This window comes from Cricetulus griseus, chromosome 10 (genome assembly GCF_003668045.3).
Source record: "Cricetulus griseus strain 17A/GY chromosome 10, alternate assembly CriGri-PICRH-1.0, whole genome shotgun sequence".
Taxonomy (NCBI): Eukaryota; Metazoa; Chordata; class Mammalia; order Rodentia; family Cricetidae; genus Cricetulus; species Cricetulus griseus.
The window spans coordinates 3,228,122-3,245,645 of record NC_048603.1 but is presented as its reverse complement, the minus strand read 5'-3'; the positions used below and the strand labels follow the sequence as shown (position 1 = coordinate 3,245,645).

Here is a 17,524-nt window from a genome sequence, read left to right as displayed (position 1 = left end):
CTCTAACTACTGAGTTCCACTCACTCGGCAAGGCTGGCATCTTTAGTACTTTTTAAATTTATCTTGTTTTTATTGATTTGACTCATCTCCTCCACCTTACCCAAGTCCTTCCCAGAAGTTCAGCACTGCAATCTCTTTATGAAGCCCAAACCCATCCTAGGTCATTAACATTAACTCCTATGGGATCAGAGGACTGAGTATGAACAAAAGCCATTCCTGTCACTCAATGCCCTCAAAGTTGTAGAAGCTCTGGGACAGAAACTGGGAACAAGAACTAAGCACACTCAATGCTCATTTAAAACTTGTAAGTTGTTAAGTCCACCAAGGCCCCCAAAACTCCAGTATTGATCATTTCAGTCAGAAACTGCAGTTGGTGAATTCTAACAATATTTCTCTTGGCAACAATAATAAATGTACTATGTGCCATCATAAACTACATTCTTATGAAAAAATAACTATATTCCAAAATGAAAATATTTACTCAGGATTCACAAATGGCATTTTCAGATTTTTGGGGGAAAAGTTGATTTTTAAAAATACTGTATGCAGAACAGAAGACTCAAACTGTTTTGCACTTCCAAGTCTCTTTAACGTCTCACTTTGTAAAGCAGGGGGATCACCATGTCTGCCTCTGTGCTCAACCTCTTATTGCATCACTTTCCACTGAGCATCTGGAGCCTCTACTCAACACTCATGAAAGCACACACAAGACACTGAGGGAGTTTACAGGTTATGAAAAGTGTGAGCCTGGAGACTTTTAAAACAATATCTAAAATGTTAATGACAATAAAGAAAACTGATCGTGAGTACAGTTTGTGAAAAATAATTATGAACCAGGCAGTGGTAGTGCACACCTTTAATCCCAGCACTCGGGAGGCAGAGGCAGGAGAGGATCTCTGGAGGTTGCAGCTAGCCTGGTCTACGGAGAGAGTTCCAGGACAGCCAGAGCTGTCTCAGAAAACAGACAAACAAACAAAAAGAAGACACAAAAAGTATACCTTTAGGACACTTTAAATAAAACAACAACATCTGCTTTTCATAAAATACATGTTTTATTTTTCTTTGAGTCTATGTGTTTATGAGTATTTGCCTGCATCTATGTCTGTACACAACATATGTGGTTGGTGCCTGATGGCCAGAGAAGGTGCTGAAGGCCCTGGAAATGGAGTTTCAGATGCTTGTGAACGGCCACATCGGTGCTAGGAACCAAATCTTGCCCTTTGCAAGAGCAGCTAGTCCTCCAAACCACTGGGCCATCTGTCCAGCCCCAGTAAATTATTTTAAGGACATCAAAAACATCTAGAGATTATGGAGTACAGTGCCGACAATCCCAGCAACCTGAAGCACGGAGATCACAATCTGGAGGCCACTTAGTGAGACTAAAAAAGTAGTGCCTGCCTAGGTGTGGAAGGTCCCAAGTTCAATTCTAGCACAGATGGATGGACGGACGGACCGACCGACGGACGATAGGTAATAGGTAGACAGAGTCGAGGGAGGGAAGGAGAGAGGGAGGGATGCTAAGTTCAAGTCACAGCACAAATGAGAAGTAAAACAGGATGAGGGTGTTAGCCAGGATGAGTGGGCTTGCCTAGCGTGCCAGAAACACTGGGTTCGAGCCTTGTATCACAACACACAGCAAAAACAAAAATGTTACTGCCAAAAGATACCAGACATCCTTTGGAGTACCCAAAAGAGAACAACCCATGACATCTAAAACAAAAAGTTTAAAAAATAAAAAACCTACTAGATGAATGCAGTCATTCACCTAACCGTGAGCTACACAATGTGTGTGCTGGGAACTGAACTACGGTCTTCTACAAGATCAACGCAAGTGCTTAACCACTGCGCCATCACTCCAGACCCCCACGCTTAGTTATTCAGACTTCAGAATCAATTTATGTCACAAAAATAAAGTGTTTCAAAAATCATCCGCCCAACAGGTGTGAACTTGTAACTTCATGGCTACCAAGCCCTGGTTTTCTCCAGCTGCCCCACGGCTGCTTAGAGAGACATTCCTTCCACTACGGCTGCTTACAGAGACATTCCTTCCACTGAGGAGGTCCCTCCCTTTATTCCCTAAGCTTTAATTCTATTCCGCACAGTGTATTTTTAGGAGGAGTGAAAATAAAAGCACTTCCACAGCAAGGTCCTTCTTTGAATCCCAAGCTCTCTAAGAGGGTGCCGTCAACAATCCCAGCACTTGGAAAGTGGAGGCAGAGGCTCAGGAGCACGAGGCCAGCCCTGGCTACAGCAAGCTGGGCTGGAATCAGCCTGCTCTTTATTACACACCGTCTCAAAAATAAAACATAAGAGACTGTTAAGCTACTTTACTCAAAACATTCTGTATTGGTTATAGACATGCAATTCTCATTTAAAAGACCACCAACCTAGCTAAAATTCATGGAGATATTAGTTGTTCTTTTGTTTAAATTAGAAATCTCTAGATGGAGATGGAACAAGAGAAATACATTAACCATAGAGTTTGTTCCAGGTGGGGGAGAGACAGAGAGAGGAGCCAACAGAGAGAGGAAGGAGAGAGAGAGAGAGAGAGAGAGAGAGAGAGAGAGAGAGAGAGAGAGAGAAGTACACGCATAAAAGCAGAAGCTTGCACATACATACTGAGTCCTTACACAGCTCCGTAACGTATGATGTAGCCATGACGTGGCCATGCAACACAGGGCTCTTTTGAGCTGCCTGAACGCCGTATGCGTGTCCCATTGTCGGGGGCAGGGTCGGCATACCAGGTTCCAACAATGTCTACTCTAAGAGTTCCCTAATACACAATGGAGTATTACTCAGCTATTAAAAACAATGACATCAGGAAATCTGAAGGCGAATGAATAAAACTAGAAGAAAAATCACCCTGGGTGAGGTAACCCAGACCCAGAAGGACAAGGGTATGTATGAGCTACAAAGGATAACCATGCTACAATTCACAGCAAGGTTACACATGGATCCCCTGGCAAAGGGACATAAAGAGTATGGCGGGTGGGATGGGAACTTGAAGGACCGGGCTAGGGGGCGAATGGAGGGGAGGAGAACTGAAAGAGATGACTGGAAAGGGTTCACTTGGGGTCAGGTAGAAACCTGATGCAGGGAAAACCACTACAAATCTCCAAGGATGACCCCAGCTAAGACCGCCCGCAATAGCGGATGCACAGCCTGAACTAGCCCTCTCTTGTGATCACACTGGTGACTGTCCCAACTGTCACCAGAGCCTTCTTCCTCCAGTAACTGATGAAACAGATGCAGAGCCACAGCCAAACATGAGCTCAGGAAACCCTGGGGGAAGAAGGATTGTAGGAGTCAAGGACATCACAAGAAAATCCACAGAAACAGCTAACCTGAGCTCACAGGACTCAGAGTGTGAACCGACAACCAGGGATCCTGCATGAGCCTGACCGAGGCCCTCCACACATATGTGATAGTTGTGTAGCTTGGTCTACTTGTGGGACTATAGTAGAGATCTAACTACGCACTGTGGCACTGACCACGCCCATTTGCGTGTGGTCACAGGTGCGTACGTGAGCGTGTTGGATTTGGTCTGGCTTGCTCTCTTGGTTCCTGTCAGGTCAGAGCAGTGAGCGTTGATCGTCGGAGCTGGAACTTGGGGTTATCAGTTTCTCGTGTAAGTGACTTCTCCCCGAATAAAATTAACCTATATTATTCTAGCCCCACGTATCTTAATCTGTTCATCCACGTGGGACTCTTGACAATGGGAGCAGGGGCTGGCCCTAACACTTTGGCTGGACCCTATTCCTCATACCCGGGAGGTGCTGAGCCTTACTGCAGCTTGGTATGTCATGCTTTCTTGACTCCCGTGGGAGGACTGCTCCTTTCTGAACAGAAACAGAGGAGGAGTGGGTTGGGGGGAGGGAATATGTGGCCAGGATGTCAGATAAATAAATAAATTTAAAAAGGGTTCCTTAGAAACTCAAAGCAAAGCAGCAGAGCCCAAGCTGCGTGGGGCACCTGCGGGTGAGGAGCTCAGGCGGGATGCCCAAGTCCTAGCTGGCTTTCCTGGGTTCTGCAGCTCCTGGGAGGTAAGGCCCACAGCCTGCCCTTCTCACATCAATCTGTCAAAGAACAGCCATTACTGCAGACGGATTTTACTCTCAAAGAAGCTGTAATGCCACAAGATCTCCCTTTAGCATATTCTGTAAAGTCAGTATCTAGACATTCATTTAATTCCGGCTTCTTTCACTGCCATATCCGAGAACTTGCCAGTTCTCTTATTTGGTTAAGCCTAGACCTTTTTTTTTCTAACAGTGAACAAAGAAGGCAGTTATTGCCAAAAATGTAAATTCAGAAAGCAGAAAGCTGCATTGGTCTTAAATTTAACACATTTTACAGCTCAAGTGGGATAGGAGCTCCACTTCGAAACTGGCTGACTCAAAGAGCAAATGGGATTTAAATCATTGCCGTTAAGTTGTGATGTGAAGGAAACATAAGTAACTTTAATGGTGGGGTAGTTACTTTGCCCCTGACACATATGAGATTGGTTACAATGCTCCACTATGGCTCATCAATATCACCGCTATAATATTTCATTTTGAAAGAACGCGTTTCATGATTATTCTCTTGGATCTAATTTCACTGATGGTTCACAATTTTAAAGTTAAATCAACTGATTGCTGTGCAAGAGAGAACAAAGTAACAGTCCTCTCCTACAATTGTCACAGAGCGTACAACCAAATGTTCTTGAATACAAGACAATTACATGGTAACTAACTAGGATGCTTAATTCACAGGTTTTTGCAATATCTCTTGTAACACTTAACCTGTAATTTTTTCCCAGGTGTAGCTAGAGGGTAATTGTGCAAAAGAAAAATTGATGACAGAAAGGCTTACCTGAACAAAATTTATTTCTTGTCTCATACACAGCAATAAATTAATAAATAACATTCCAAACTGCTACCAAATGTCTATTCCTTAAAATACTGCAGTACACTCGGGCGCACTGAGCACTACTTGATGGGCCATTCTGGAATTTGGGGGCACTAAGATTACCAAATGCTTCAGTACTACCAAAGGTGAGTACCAGGGGAAAAGTAGGGGCCATTAAAAAGAATAAGTAGTTATGGCTGTCTGAGAAAGATGGATGGTAAATGGGGGGTTCCGCTTCTTTACTGCCTGTTCTTGCTCATGGTCTGTGGTCTATATGCACATATGAATTACCCAGTGCAGTTGCTGTGCTGATTAACAGGCCAGTTTCCAACATGTAACTTGGTGGCACATGCCTTTGCCTGCAGCACTCAAGATACAGAGAGGAAGAAGGCGGACCTGTGCTTGGGCCCAGCCTAGTCTTACAAAGGGTTCCAGAATAGCTAGGCTACACAGAGAGACCCTGTCTCAGGAAGGGAATACCCCACAGCAAGGTTCAGCTTCTTGTTCACGGAGCACTTCAGAGGAGCTGACTGGGTATGGGTGCCCACGGGGAATGTGAAGCGAGGGCTTTCTGCTCTCCAAAAAGTTACAACTCAGAGCTAGGATGTGACCTTCAGAGACTCTAAGGAAACCGTCTAGGACTCATCAAACATGTCAGATGCTTGGGTGACTTAGGCAGAGTGGAATCCTAATAACCAAAATCAACCAACTGCATCGATGCAACAGGCATACTAATATGAACACTTAGTTTGGTTTTTGTTTGTTTCTTTGCTTGTTTTTGGTTTTTCGAGACAGGGTTTCTCTGTGGCTTTGAAGGCTGTCCTGGAACTAGCTCTTGTAGACCACGCTGGTCTCGAACTCACAGAGATCCGCCTGCCTCTGCCTCCTGAGTGCTGGGACTAAGGGCGTGCACCACCATCGCCGGGTGCAGTACAGTACTTCTGATACTAGCTAGCAGCAGGTGCCCCATCTCCCATGTGTGAGCAAGCAAGTGAGCAGTAATGGTGGACTCTAATGTACCCCTTCCACCTGCTCCTCACATGCTGGGATCACAGATGTGCCCACCGTTCTCAGACGAGCCACAGTTCTACGTACACTATTCCCCCTTTACCAGAGGCTCATGGGGAGCGGAGGCCGCTGCGAAGGAGCGCGGGTATACCACACTTAGAAAAGACCTGTAGACGACAGCGAATTGTAAAGTGCCTTGCCACACCAGCTTGAGGAGGCCCGGAATTCCTCAGCACTCACCTAAAAGAAAGCCAGGCTTGGTGCTGGCACCCGACACCCTAGTCCTAGGGAGGAAAGGAGTGCTGGGTTCCTGTAACTCAGCCCGTCAGGCAGCAAAACTATCAGCAAGTCTAGGTCCGCCTCAGGGCCCTAGATTTCAATAGGAAGTGGACAAGCTGCTGGGGGGAGAAGAGACACCAATGGCCCCATCAGGCACTGCACCCCACTTGCTGCACCAACCTGACAGACAAGCCATGCCTACTGGCAAGACAGGAGCATAACGGTCATGGGGTAACTAACTGCTTTCTGACTGTATTAAAGACCTGCTCCACAGGCACAAATTGAATGCCTCATACTGTAATCCTGGTCAAAAGCATAAAGCAGAACTTGCTTTTGCCACTTCGCTGAATGGGCATGGTCAACATGCCTTCTCCAATTCATGCTTGGCCAAGAATGGTGCTATACACCTTCAGTCCCAACACTTAGGAGACAGAGACAGGTGGACTGCTGCGTGTTGGAGGGCAGCCTGATCTACACAGTGAATTCCAGGCCAGCCACGGGCTTTTTAGTAAGACCCTGTCAAAAACAACAACAAAAAAAAAAATTTAAGTAAAAAATTAATTAAAAGTATGCTTATACCGACAGACCTGAGCTGCTCTCAACCTTGGTAACTGAGGCTCTTGTGCAGTAGACGGTGGTCAACAGAGATGCACGATGAGTCAATGCTCAATGTCCAGGTCTAACACGGACAGCTGTACTGACCCCACTACCACTGGGTCTCTGGAACATCACGGAGAAGGAAGGGGAAAGGATGTAAGGCTCAAAGTACTACTGCAGGACACGTCTTCTGGGCATGCCATGGCTGTCAGAAGCACAGCGCACAGAAGCTGTCATGGCTGTCAGAAGCACAGCGCACAGAAGCTGTGGCTATCTGCACAAGATGAAGCCAGCCAAAAGTCTGGCATGGATGGGATAGATGTGCCCATCCCATAGTGTGGGGCTAGTGGCAGTGAGTAGTCCCTGGGGAAGGGAGAGTCAGGCCCAGTAGGATTCCAAAGCTCTGGCAGATGACCCCAAACCCATATAGGCAGGACTAACTGGAATTTGTATAGATTACCACCAACAGCATCTCAGCCAAAAAGAGGAAAAGGAAGAAGAAAAAGAGGCACAAGGAAGGAAGGAAGGAAGGAAGGAAGGAAGGAAGGAAGGAAGGAAGGAAGAAGGAAGGAAGGCAGGCAGCAGGCAGGCAGGCAGGCAGGCAGGCAGGCAGGCAGGCAGGCAGGAAAGAAGGAAACATTAAGTTGGAAATTGGAAGGAGGACACGCTGGAAGTACTTGGGAGGGTTAAAAGAGGCAAAAGGAAGGCAGATAGGATCAAATTCATTCTTGCATATATGAGACTTTTAGAAATAAAGAGAAACATTAAGGTAGAGAATGATGACTCCAAAGGTGATCTCTAGTCTGCCCACACCACCTACACACAAAGCATTTATAACAGCATCTGCCGCATAAAACAGAACACAGGAAGCAGCTGTACAAATGGAAGACAGAATGAAGGGTGGCAGCCGGGCATGGTGGCGCACGCCTTTAGTCCCAGCACTCGGGAGGCAGAGGCATGCAGATCTCTGTGAGTTCAAGGCTATTCTGGTCTACAAAGAGTTTCAGAACAGGCTCCAAAGCTACACAGAAAAACCCTGTCTCAAAACAACAAAACAAACAAATAACCAAAAAACAACTAGAGAGGTAAACTACTCAAGGCATCTAAATTCCATGAGAATACATTTATTATAGAAATATATTTGAAATACATCAAGTCATTCTTATGAACTAACCTTCAATATGACCAAGAGCTTATATTTCTAAGGATAATACTAACTGGTTGTAGTCACTAGCAACATGCCAGAAGCAACCATAATCAATATGAAATTAATATCTGAGTAGCTCATCCATGCCTTATGCATAGCATCTGGCAGAGCTCGATGTCACTAACTAGGTAGAGGCAAGAGGATCATTCTGAGTTCGAGGCCAGCCCGGTCTATGTAGTTAGTCCCATGATAGTCAGAACTACACAGAGACCCTCTCTCAAAAGAACAAAAAGACAGGTAATCCACGATTTTACTAAATCACAGAACATATCTGAAATACACAGATTCAAATTAAACCAGAGATTAAAACCACAGTTCTATTAAGTCACACACAGCAACCCTGAACATGACAAGGCGGTCAAGAGGAATGTCATGGACAAAAGGAAGACGAGCTGCAGGACCTAGCCAGGGAATGGCTAACTGGGTCACAGGTAACTGAAACATACCTTCTAGACAAAGTGTGGGAAGAACAGGAAACAAACCTGAACACAAAAACTACACCTTGATGGGCCCCAAATTCACCAAAAACATCTAATGAAGGGAGCTACGATCTGGAATTTTTTGAATGAATGAGAAAAACAAACAAACAAAAAAATCAAGATATCTTTAAAGGGGATATTAAGATTTGAACTAAGGGCCACCATGATGACTCAGCAAGTAAAGGCCCTTAAGGACTTGAGTGTCCCTTTTGATGACTCACTTGGGTTCACTCATAAGCTTCTAATTCTCAGTATGACTTGCCAGGAAACCTGATAACTAAAAGAGGCCCTTTGCCACTAAAAAGTCTATCTTCATAGTAAATTATAAACTTTTAATCCAATCTCTTAAGAAGAGCATTAGTCAGTTTCCAAGTAAAGAAAACAGTGGTATGTGAGTACAGAAATCCCAAACAAGTGTCTTGACTTTCCTAGGCCCACTGCCTGCTTGCTGAACTCAAATGACCCTGTCTGTTTCCACCTGCAGCAATCCTATTGCTTTAAATTTCTTTTGGGGGGGGTGGGAGGGGAATCGAGACAGGGTTTCTCTGTGTAGCATTGGAGCCTATCCTGGCACTCGATCTGGAGATCAGGCTGGTCTCAAACTCAGAGATCCGCCTGCCTCTGCCTCCCGAGTGCTGGGACTAAAGGCGTGCACCACCAACGCCCGGCTGCTTCAAATTTCTTAAGGCACTGTCCCATGACAGCTCTGCAGTTTCAAGACTGCCCTGAAAGTATTTTACTTTCTCTTCTTTGACAGTCTCACTATGTAGCCCAGACTGACAAACAACTCCCTAGCATCCTGCTGCACCCTCCCAGGTGCTGGCATTACAGGTATGTACCACCAAGCCCAGCCCAAGTCCTAAAATATGTATTTGTAGTTACCGATTTATAATATCTACCTGTTGCCTTCTACAACTCTGGAAACCAAGGAATCCAAAGAGTGGTTTCAAAGCATATGCAAGTGCACTAAAACATTAGTTCTTAAGACTTAAAACACGTTCCGGGAGTGTTTAGCTGGTACTTCTACAATTCAAGTCCACCACCCACCAACTAACCGACAATCTTTAAAAATGTAGTATTCATTCCTGAAGGCACCTGCTTCAAAAAAGCCACTGAAAGCTGAAACTGTAAGCGAAGCAAAGGAGACAGCATTGCCTTATACAGGGGACATTTAAATATTAGATAAACCTTTCCAGAGCTCTCCCGAGCATCCTGCAAACTCTGGCGTCCACAGATACATCACAGTCGACCATAACCACGACTGACAGTTTCACAAGCTCACACCCAGTCACCAGCATAAAGGGTTTTCACCCAGGCGGCCTGCGCCTCACCAGTGCTCCAAGTAAAGCCATGTGCCAGCACAACCTGCTGGAGGATGCTCCTCAAGCTTGGAAACCCACATCATTTGAGATGCCCACGTCTTCCGTCCCATGCGTTTTCTTATCCCGAGCTTTCCAGATGCCCCGGTGCATAAACCTTACCCAGAAATATCCTATTAAAAGCTTAAAAAGCTTATTCCCTGCGGCTTGTTACTGTGCAGACTGAGCACTGCCTAAGGGTCTGCCCCAGGTGAAGTGATGCACTACTTACTCAAAGCGAGGGTGACAGGGCTGGAGAGACGGCTCAGAGTGTTAGGAGCATTGGCTGCCCTTCCAGAGGTCCTGAGTTCGATTCCCAGCACCCACACGGCGGCTCACAACCATCTGTAATGACATCTGGTGCCCTCTGATGGTGTGCAGAGCACCGGCTGCCCTTCCAGAGGTCCTGGGTTCGATCCCCAGCACCCACACGGCGGCTCACAACCATCTGTAATGACATCTGGTGCCCTTAATGGTGTGCAGAGCACTGGCTGCCCTTCCAGAGGTCCTGGGTTCGATTCCCAGCACCCACACGGCGGCTCACAACCATCTGTAATGACATCTGGTGCCCTCTGATGGTGTGCAGAGCACCGGCTGCCCTCCCAGAGGTCCTGAGTTCGATTCCCAGCACCCACACGGCGGCTCCCAACCATCTGTAATGACATCTGGTGCCCTCTGATGGTGTGCAGAGCACTGGCTGCCCTTCCAGAGGTCCTGAGTTCGATTCCCAGCACCCACACGGCGGCTCCCAACCATCTGTAATGACATCTGGTGCCCTCTGATGGTGTGCAGAGCACCGGCTGCCCTTCCAGAGGTCCTGGGTTCGATCCCCAGCACCCACACGGCGGCTCACAACCATCTGTAATGACATCTGGTGCCCTTAATGGTGTGCAGAGCACCGGCTGCCCTTCCAGAGGTCCTGAGTTCGATTCCCAGCACCCACACGGTCGCTCCCAGCCATCTGTAACGACATCTGGTGCCCTCTGATGGTGTGCAGATATAGAGGGAAGCAGAATGTTGTATAATACATAATAAATAAATGTTTAAAATAAAGCCTCCTCCGGAGGTGTCTCTCTCTCTCTCTCTCCCCCTCGCAGGGCCCTGAACCCTCCTGCTCGCCGCAGCAGCTGTCACCGGCTTGGACCGGCTCTCCAGGGCATGCAACGTGTCGCCCACCCCGGCTCTGCTCGCCCCCGGCCCCCTCGGTGGAAACCTTTGGAGCCACAGTGCAGACGCCGGCCAGGGTGCTGCTCCTCGCGGGGACAGCGGCCGGAAGCCGGGCCGCCCGCACTCACCAGGCCGTCGATCTGCACCTGCTTCACGGCCGAGTCCCCCGAGCCGCCTTTGCCTTTGCCCTTCCCCACCGCGGAGCCCGCGGAGCCCGCCGAGGCGGCGCTGGGGCCGGTGCCTTCCTTGCGCGACGCCATGGTCCCGGCCAGACAGGAAGAGAGGGAAGCGTGCGGCGCCGGAAGCGGAACCACGGCGTCTGGACGGGGGGGGGTCTGGGTCTGGAAGGGCGGCCAGGGTGCGGCCACGCCCCCTCCCCGTGCTTCCTGAGGGCGGGGATAGCCCCGCGCATGCGCGTTGCGTGCCTGCCCGGATCCTTCCCGGGCCAGCGTGCGCTTGCACTCGCTCCGCTAAACGCGCGGCCGCTGCAGCGACAGAGCGCGCACTCGGGCGGCGGGGCCGGTGCAAAAGTGCTTCCCGCTGCTAGTTTAATTCCCACTCCTCCCACCAGCTTTCAAGGAGGCGTGAGGCAAGCCACAGCGCTTGCTAACTAGTGACAAGCTCCTGGGGCCGCTCGCTGGCCTTGTGACGTTTCAGATTGTGCAGTCTCTAACCCCAGGGAACGCACGGAAAGTACTTAGACCGTGCTTAACCTTGCTGCGGTCTCCAGGACCGATGCTTCGCTTGAGTAAAATACCAAAGGAGTTCTTTAAAAAAAAAAAAAAAGATTTTATTTATTATGTATACAACATTAGAGGGCACCAGATCTCGTTGCAGATGGTTGGGAGCCAACATGTGGTCGCTGGGAATTGAACTCAAGACCTCTGGAAGGGCAGCCAGTGCTCTTAACCTCTGAGCCATCTCTCCAGCCCCCAAAGGGGTTCTTTTATGGGCCGTTGGAGCGTTCACGTTGATGCAATGGTGAGCATTCAGAATACATGCCCTGCAAACCGTGCTGGCCTGTGACACGCGGGACCTACATGGTATCAGGTCTGCAAACCACTGCATCGGTTGTGCAGCAAGCCATGTTAAGCAATCCCTGCTCCCAAGTGACTTTTCGCCTTATGTTTGCAATGAGCATGGACTTCACTCACTATTCGGGAGTCATGCAATGCTCACACCGTGGCAAACCATACTGTACCCTGATGTTTTGATTTCGTTGTTGCTAGTACTTAGGGTCTGTTATATATCATACAGACAACAGAAACTGTTACACCCCAAGTGTTACTAATGATTCAACGACCGATTTTTCAAGTCTATAAGAAATATGAACAAAGTAGACCATCTCCTGGACCACAGAGAAAATCTCCACAAGGTGGGTCATAGAGGAGTGACACTACCAATCAGTAGCAGGGATGTAAAATGCAAAAATAAAACCCTCACAAAGAATTAAATGGGAGTCGAGCCTGCAGGGTAGGCCAGGTGGTGGTGGTGGTGGTGGTGGTGGTGGCGGCGGCAGCGGCGGGGCGCACACCTTTAGTCCCAGCACTGGGGAGGCAGAGGCAGGAGGATCTCTGTGAGTTCGAGACCAGCCTGGCCTACAAGAGCTAGTTCCAGGATAGGCTCCAAAAAAAAAAAAAAGTAGGAAGAAACGGCCGGGTGATGGTGGTGCACACCTTTAATCCCAGCACTCGGGAGGCAGAGGCAGGAGGATTTCTGTGAGTTCCAGGCCAGAGTGGGTTACACGACATCTAGGGCTGTTACACAGAAACTCTGTCTTGGAGAAAGAAAAGAAAAGAAAAAAAAAAAAAACTAAACTGGAAGCTATTGAAAGATTTTAGTTTGCTGAGAGAAAAGGTTTTGAAAGATTTTAGTTCACAGAGAGAAAAAGTTTTCCACAGGCCTTGCCCCAACCCGAGGGCAGACAAACAATCCTTTTTGGGTCACACCTGGCCAACAGACAATCAAGGACTTTTCAGGGTACGTTCTATGGTTTTTCCTTTATAAAAAAGCAGGTCACACCTGGTGACCACTCTAACATGAGTTCATACTTTGTAATCAATCACTTTGTGCCCCTTGCCTGTATGCTGATCTGCGGTTTTTTCCTATATAAGAAGCCTGTAACCCTGGCTGGCGTGTGCAGCTTCCCCGATATTGCTGACACCCGAATGCGCACTTGTTCAATAAACCCTCTTGCTTTTGCAGCCTTTGGTCTGGTTTCTGAGTCTTGGGGGCTCCTCGGGATCCTGAGGCCCTTAGGGGTCTGGGGGTCTTTCACTATAATATATACTCGATAGACTTGGTGCAGACTTGTTCAGGTCCTCTGATAACTGCTTCAGTCTCTGTGAATTCCTGTTGTTGGGAAACTCCACCCAGACCCGCTCCACCCACTGTAGACCCCGCCCCTGAGAAAGCCTGCCATCCCAGCTCCTCCCTGGAACACACTCTGTCTTTCTATCTCTCTGTGTGTCTGTCTCTCTCTCTCTCTCTCTCTCTCTCTCTCTCTCTCTCTCTCTCTCTCTCTCTCCTCCTTCCTGAGTTTTGCTCTGTTTACTAAATTTGGTTTGATTTGGCTTACTGCATCGGCGGCGGAGGAAGCCAATAGCAGGTGATCCAATACTCAGCACATAGGAGTTTTGCTCAGCTGATTTAGAGATTTCTTCTGACGTCCTCCATCCCCTGTGACTCTCACCCTTTCTCTGCCTCCTCTTCCGGGGGGGGGGGGGCTGAATTCTGAGGGGAGGGATTTGATAGAGACATCCCTTTTGAAGTTGTGTGTTCCAAGGTCTCTGTCTCTGTCTCTCTCTCTCTCTCTCTCTCTCTCTCTCTCTCTCTCTCTCTCTCTCTCTGTGTGTGTGTGTGTGTGTGTGTGTGTGTGTGTGTGTGTGTGTGTGGACTGTGGGTCTCTGTATTTGTTCTCATCTGCAGGAGGCAGCTTCTCTCATGATGACTGACTAAGGCACTCATCTATGAATATAGAAGAATATCATTAGGATTTATTTTATCTCTACTTTCTCTTTTAAGACCAACAATGCTTGGTTTTATCCTAGTCTCTTTGGTCTCTTTGGTCTATCTAATCTCTGGTTCCTGGTCACCCAAGCCGTGTTGGGTGTGAGTCCCATCTCTTGGACTAGGACTTGAGTCAAATCAGACATTGGTTGACTACTCCCACAAGGTTTGTGCCACCATTGCCCAGCAGGTTTGCAGGCAGGACAGCACTGAGGATCAAAGGTATTGTGGCTGGGTTGGTGGTCACATTTATCTTTTGGTAGCCTGCAGAGTACCTTCTTGTACCAAAGACACAAGAATGGAGGGGTGAAGATTCTATGTAGGTGCCAGCTCGGACTTCTCCATGTTCAATGAGTTGTGTGGGTGTTGTCCTTGGCAGTGGGAGCTTTCTGTCACTTTGTGGAGAGCAGCCTATTGTCTTGTTAACAGCCTGGGTTGTTTAAGGATTTTTATGGGACCCCTTTGACCGACAACTCAATTGGATCTAACTCAGTCATAGTACTGGACACTACATTTGATAACATAAGGTGGCCAGCTGGGGTTCTGTGTCCCTCATTTTTTGAGCATTTCAATAGGATCATCTTCATATATTTTAGGAAGTTTCCACTGCCATAGGTTTCCACACCACCCCTCAAATGTCTTTCAGGTTTGGTTGTCTGTCCCCAAATTCCCTCCTTCAACCCCTATCTCCCCGTCACCAATTTTAGAAAAGTCGTCTAAGAAGATCCTGCCTAAAAATAATAAATAAATAAATAATAAATAAAAAAGAAGTTCCCGCCTAAGAAAAAAAAAAAGAGTAAATAATTTTGGACTTTGATGAAGGACAAAAATAGCATAATAATTAAAAACGCAAAAAGTAAAACTAGATTTTTCTCATCTTTCAAGATTTCTAAAATATTTTAAGTTAAAGCAAAATTTTTTAAAATTGCCTATTATAAGTAAAATGTATATTATAAATATTTAAACCAGTTACCTGAATTAAGCTTAAATATAACACCTAGAGAAGGGACAAATAAGCTTTACAAAGAAATATGTTGAAATGCGAGAGATAATTAATACGGCATGCTTACAGAATCAGGTGTGTAGAACCTGGGAAATGAAGGCAGGATGAGGAGTTCCAGGCAGGTCAGAATGGCCTACACAAAAAACAAACATGCTATGTACTCACTCATATATGGATTTTACACATAGAGTAAAGGATTACCAGCCTACAATCCACACTGCCAGAGAAGCTAGGAAACGAGGAGGACTCTAAGAGAGACATGCATGGTCCCCCGGACAAGGGGAAAGGGACAAGATCTCCTGAGCAAATTGGGAGCATGGGGGAGGGGAGGGAGCTAGGAGAATGAGAAGGGGAGAAGAGGAGGGGTGAGGAGGACATGAGGGAGCAGGAAGGTTGTGTAGGGGGAAGAATAGAGGAGAACAAAATAAGAGATACTATCAAAGAGGGAGCCAGTATAGCTTTAAAGAGAAATCAGGCACTAGGGAAATGTCCAGAGATCTACAAGGATGACACCAACTAACCATCTAAGCAACAGAGGAGAGGCTACCCTAAATGCCCTCCCTTGATAATGAGATTTACGACTAACTTATAGGCCATCCTAGAGCCTTCATCCAGCAGCTGATGGAAGTACAAGCAGACACCCACAGCTAAACACTGAACTGAAATCCAGATGCAGGAAGAGTCAAAGGGGTCAAGACCAGGCTGGTGAAACCCATAGAAACAGCTGACCTGAACAAGGGGAGCTCTTGGCCCCCAGTCTGATCACTGGGAAACCAGCATGGAACTGATCACCTCACTGGGTGTCAGTGAGGAGACCTCAGAAATCTATGGGGCCTCTTGTAGTAGATCAGTACTTATCCCTAGCATAGGAATGGACTTTGGGAGCCCATTTCACATAGAGGGATACTCCCTCAGCCTAGACGCATGGGGGTGGGCCTAGGCCCTATGGCAAAGGCTATGACAGACTCTGAAGACCCCCCCATGGAAGGGCTCACTCTCCCTGGGGAGCAGAAATGGTATGGGATAGCTAGGGTGTTAGTGGGAGGGCAGGAGAGGAGGGGGAGGAAGAGGGAACTGGGATTGACATGTAAAACAATCTTGTTTCTAATTTAAATTAAAAAATGGAGAAAAAAATCCTTCAAGTTTTTTGTTTGTTTGTTTTGTTTTTCGAGACAGGGTTTCTCTGTGTAGCTTTGGAGCCTATCCTGGCACTCGCTCTGGAGACCAGGCTGGTCTCGAACTCACAGTGATCCGCCTGTCTCTTGCCTTCCGAGTGCTGGGATTAAAGGTGTGCGCCACAAACGCCTGGCTCTTCAAGATGTTTATTAACCCTCAATGTTGTAGCAGAGTCAATGAATCTATAAACATTAGAAGGAACAGTTTTCATTGTATATAGGGTAAGCAGTAGAACAAATAGTTGTTTTCTAGAAATACTTTGACCATGAAGAAATCATTGTGGAAAATTGATTATTTTCTGAGATTTAGAAAACTTTTTCTGAGGGAGTTTTACAGCCTTTGCATGACTTCTGACACACCTGGAGCTCTTGGATTCTTGGGTACTGCAAATGGTACCCAATAAATATCAAAGTGGCCGGGTGTGACGCTTTCCTTCAGAAAAACATATAGGTTAGATCAAGGACTTTGGTACGGGAATTTGTTTACTCAAAAAAAACAACTTGGAATCACAATCAATAAATATGTCTTTGTACGACTGTTCAAGGTTCAGTCCATCAGAGGCTAGACCTTCCAGCTGTCACACGGGCCTAAAATTTCATCTTGGAATGACCTCTTCCTTTGACCAACCCATGACAACACAGAACACCTGGCCCCTCAAGAATGCAGAAGGGAAGAAAAAGAATAGAAAGATAAACAAGGATAAGAAAGAAAGCAGAGACAACAAATCAGAAATAAACAAATTAAATGGGAGGCTTAAGCCCAAATGTTTCAGTAGCTACAATAATTTTTCTTGATATATGAGTTACAAGACAGACATAAACACAAGCAAAGCATAAATGACCAGAAGAAACTCACTTCAGATGTTGAAAATAAAAGGGGGGAGGGGCTGATGAGACAGCTCAGCTCATAAAGCTCTTGCCATGCAAGCATGAAGGCATGTGGCTGATCCTCCAAACTCACATAAAAAGTGGGGTGCAGTGGAGCAGATTTGTAAACCTAGCACTAAGGAGGCAGACAGAAGGCTCCTTGAGACATGCTGAACAAGCCAGACTAGACTAGACGACTTGTCCAGTTCCAGGTCAGTGAAACATGCTCTCAGAGAAAACGTGGGGCCTGTGAGGGAGGTCCATGAGTAAAAACACCTGCTGCCAAGCCTGACAATCTGAGTCCAGTGCCCCAAAGCCACGCAATGCAAGCAAGTTGTCCTGTGACCTCCATATGTGCACCGTGGCAGACACACATACACACACACACACACACACACACACACACACACACACACTAAGTGAATATCATTTTAAATTTATTTTTATAAAAGTAATAGCACCTGAGGAACAAATCCTGAGGTTTCTCA

At 46.9% G+C, this 17,524-nt stretch overlaps 1 protein-coding gene across 1 annotated transcript in view; it reads right to left on the bottom strand.

Annotated features, from left to right (window-relative positions):
- The window catches only part of Eif3h (eukaryotic translation initiation factor 3 subunit H), an 84,131-nt gene extending 72,835 nt beyond the window's left edge, over nucleotides 1-11,296 (bottom strand). Inside the window, exon 1 of the mRNA XM_027431421.2 lies at nucleotides 11,111-11,296. Coding sequence (XP_027287222.1) covers nucleotides 11,111-11,242 — 132 coding nt within the window. The 5' untranslated portion in view covers nucleotides 11,243-11,296. The remainder of the gene's footprint in view (nucleotides 1-11,110) is intronic.
- Nucleotides 11,297-17,524: the final 6,228 nt, after the last annotated feature.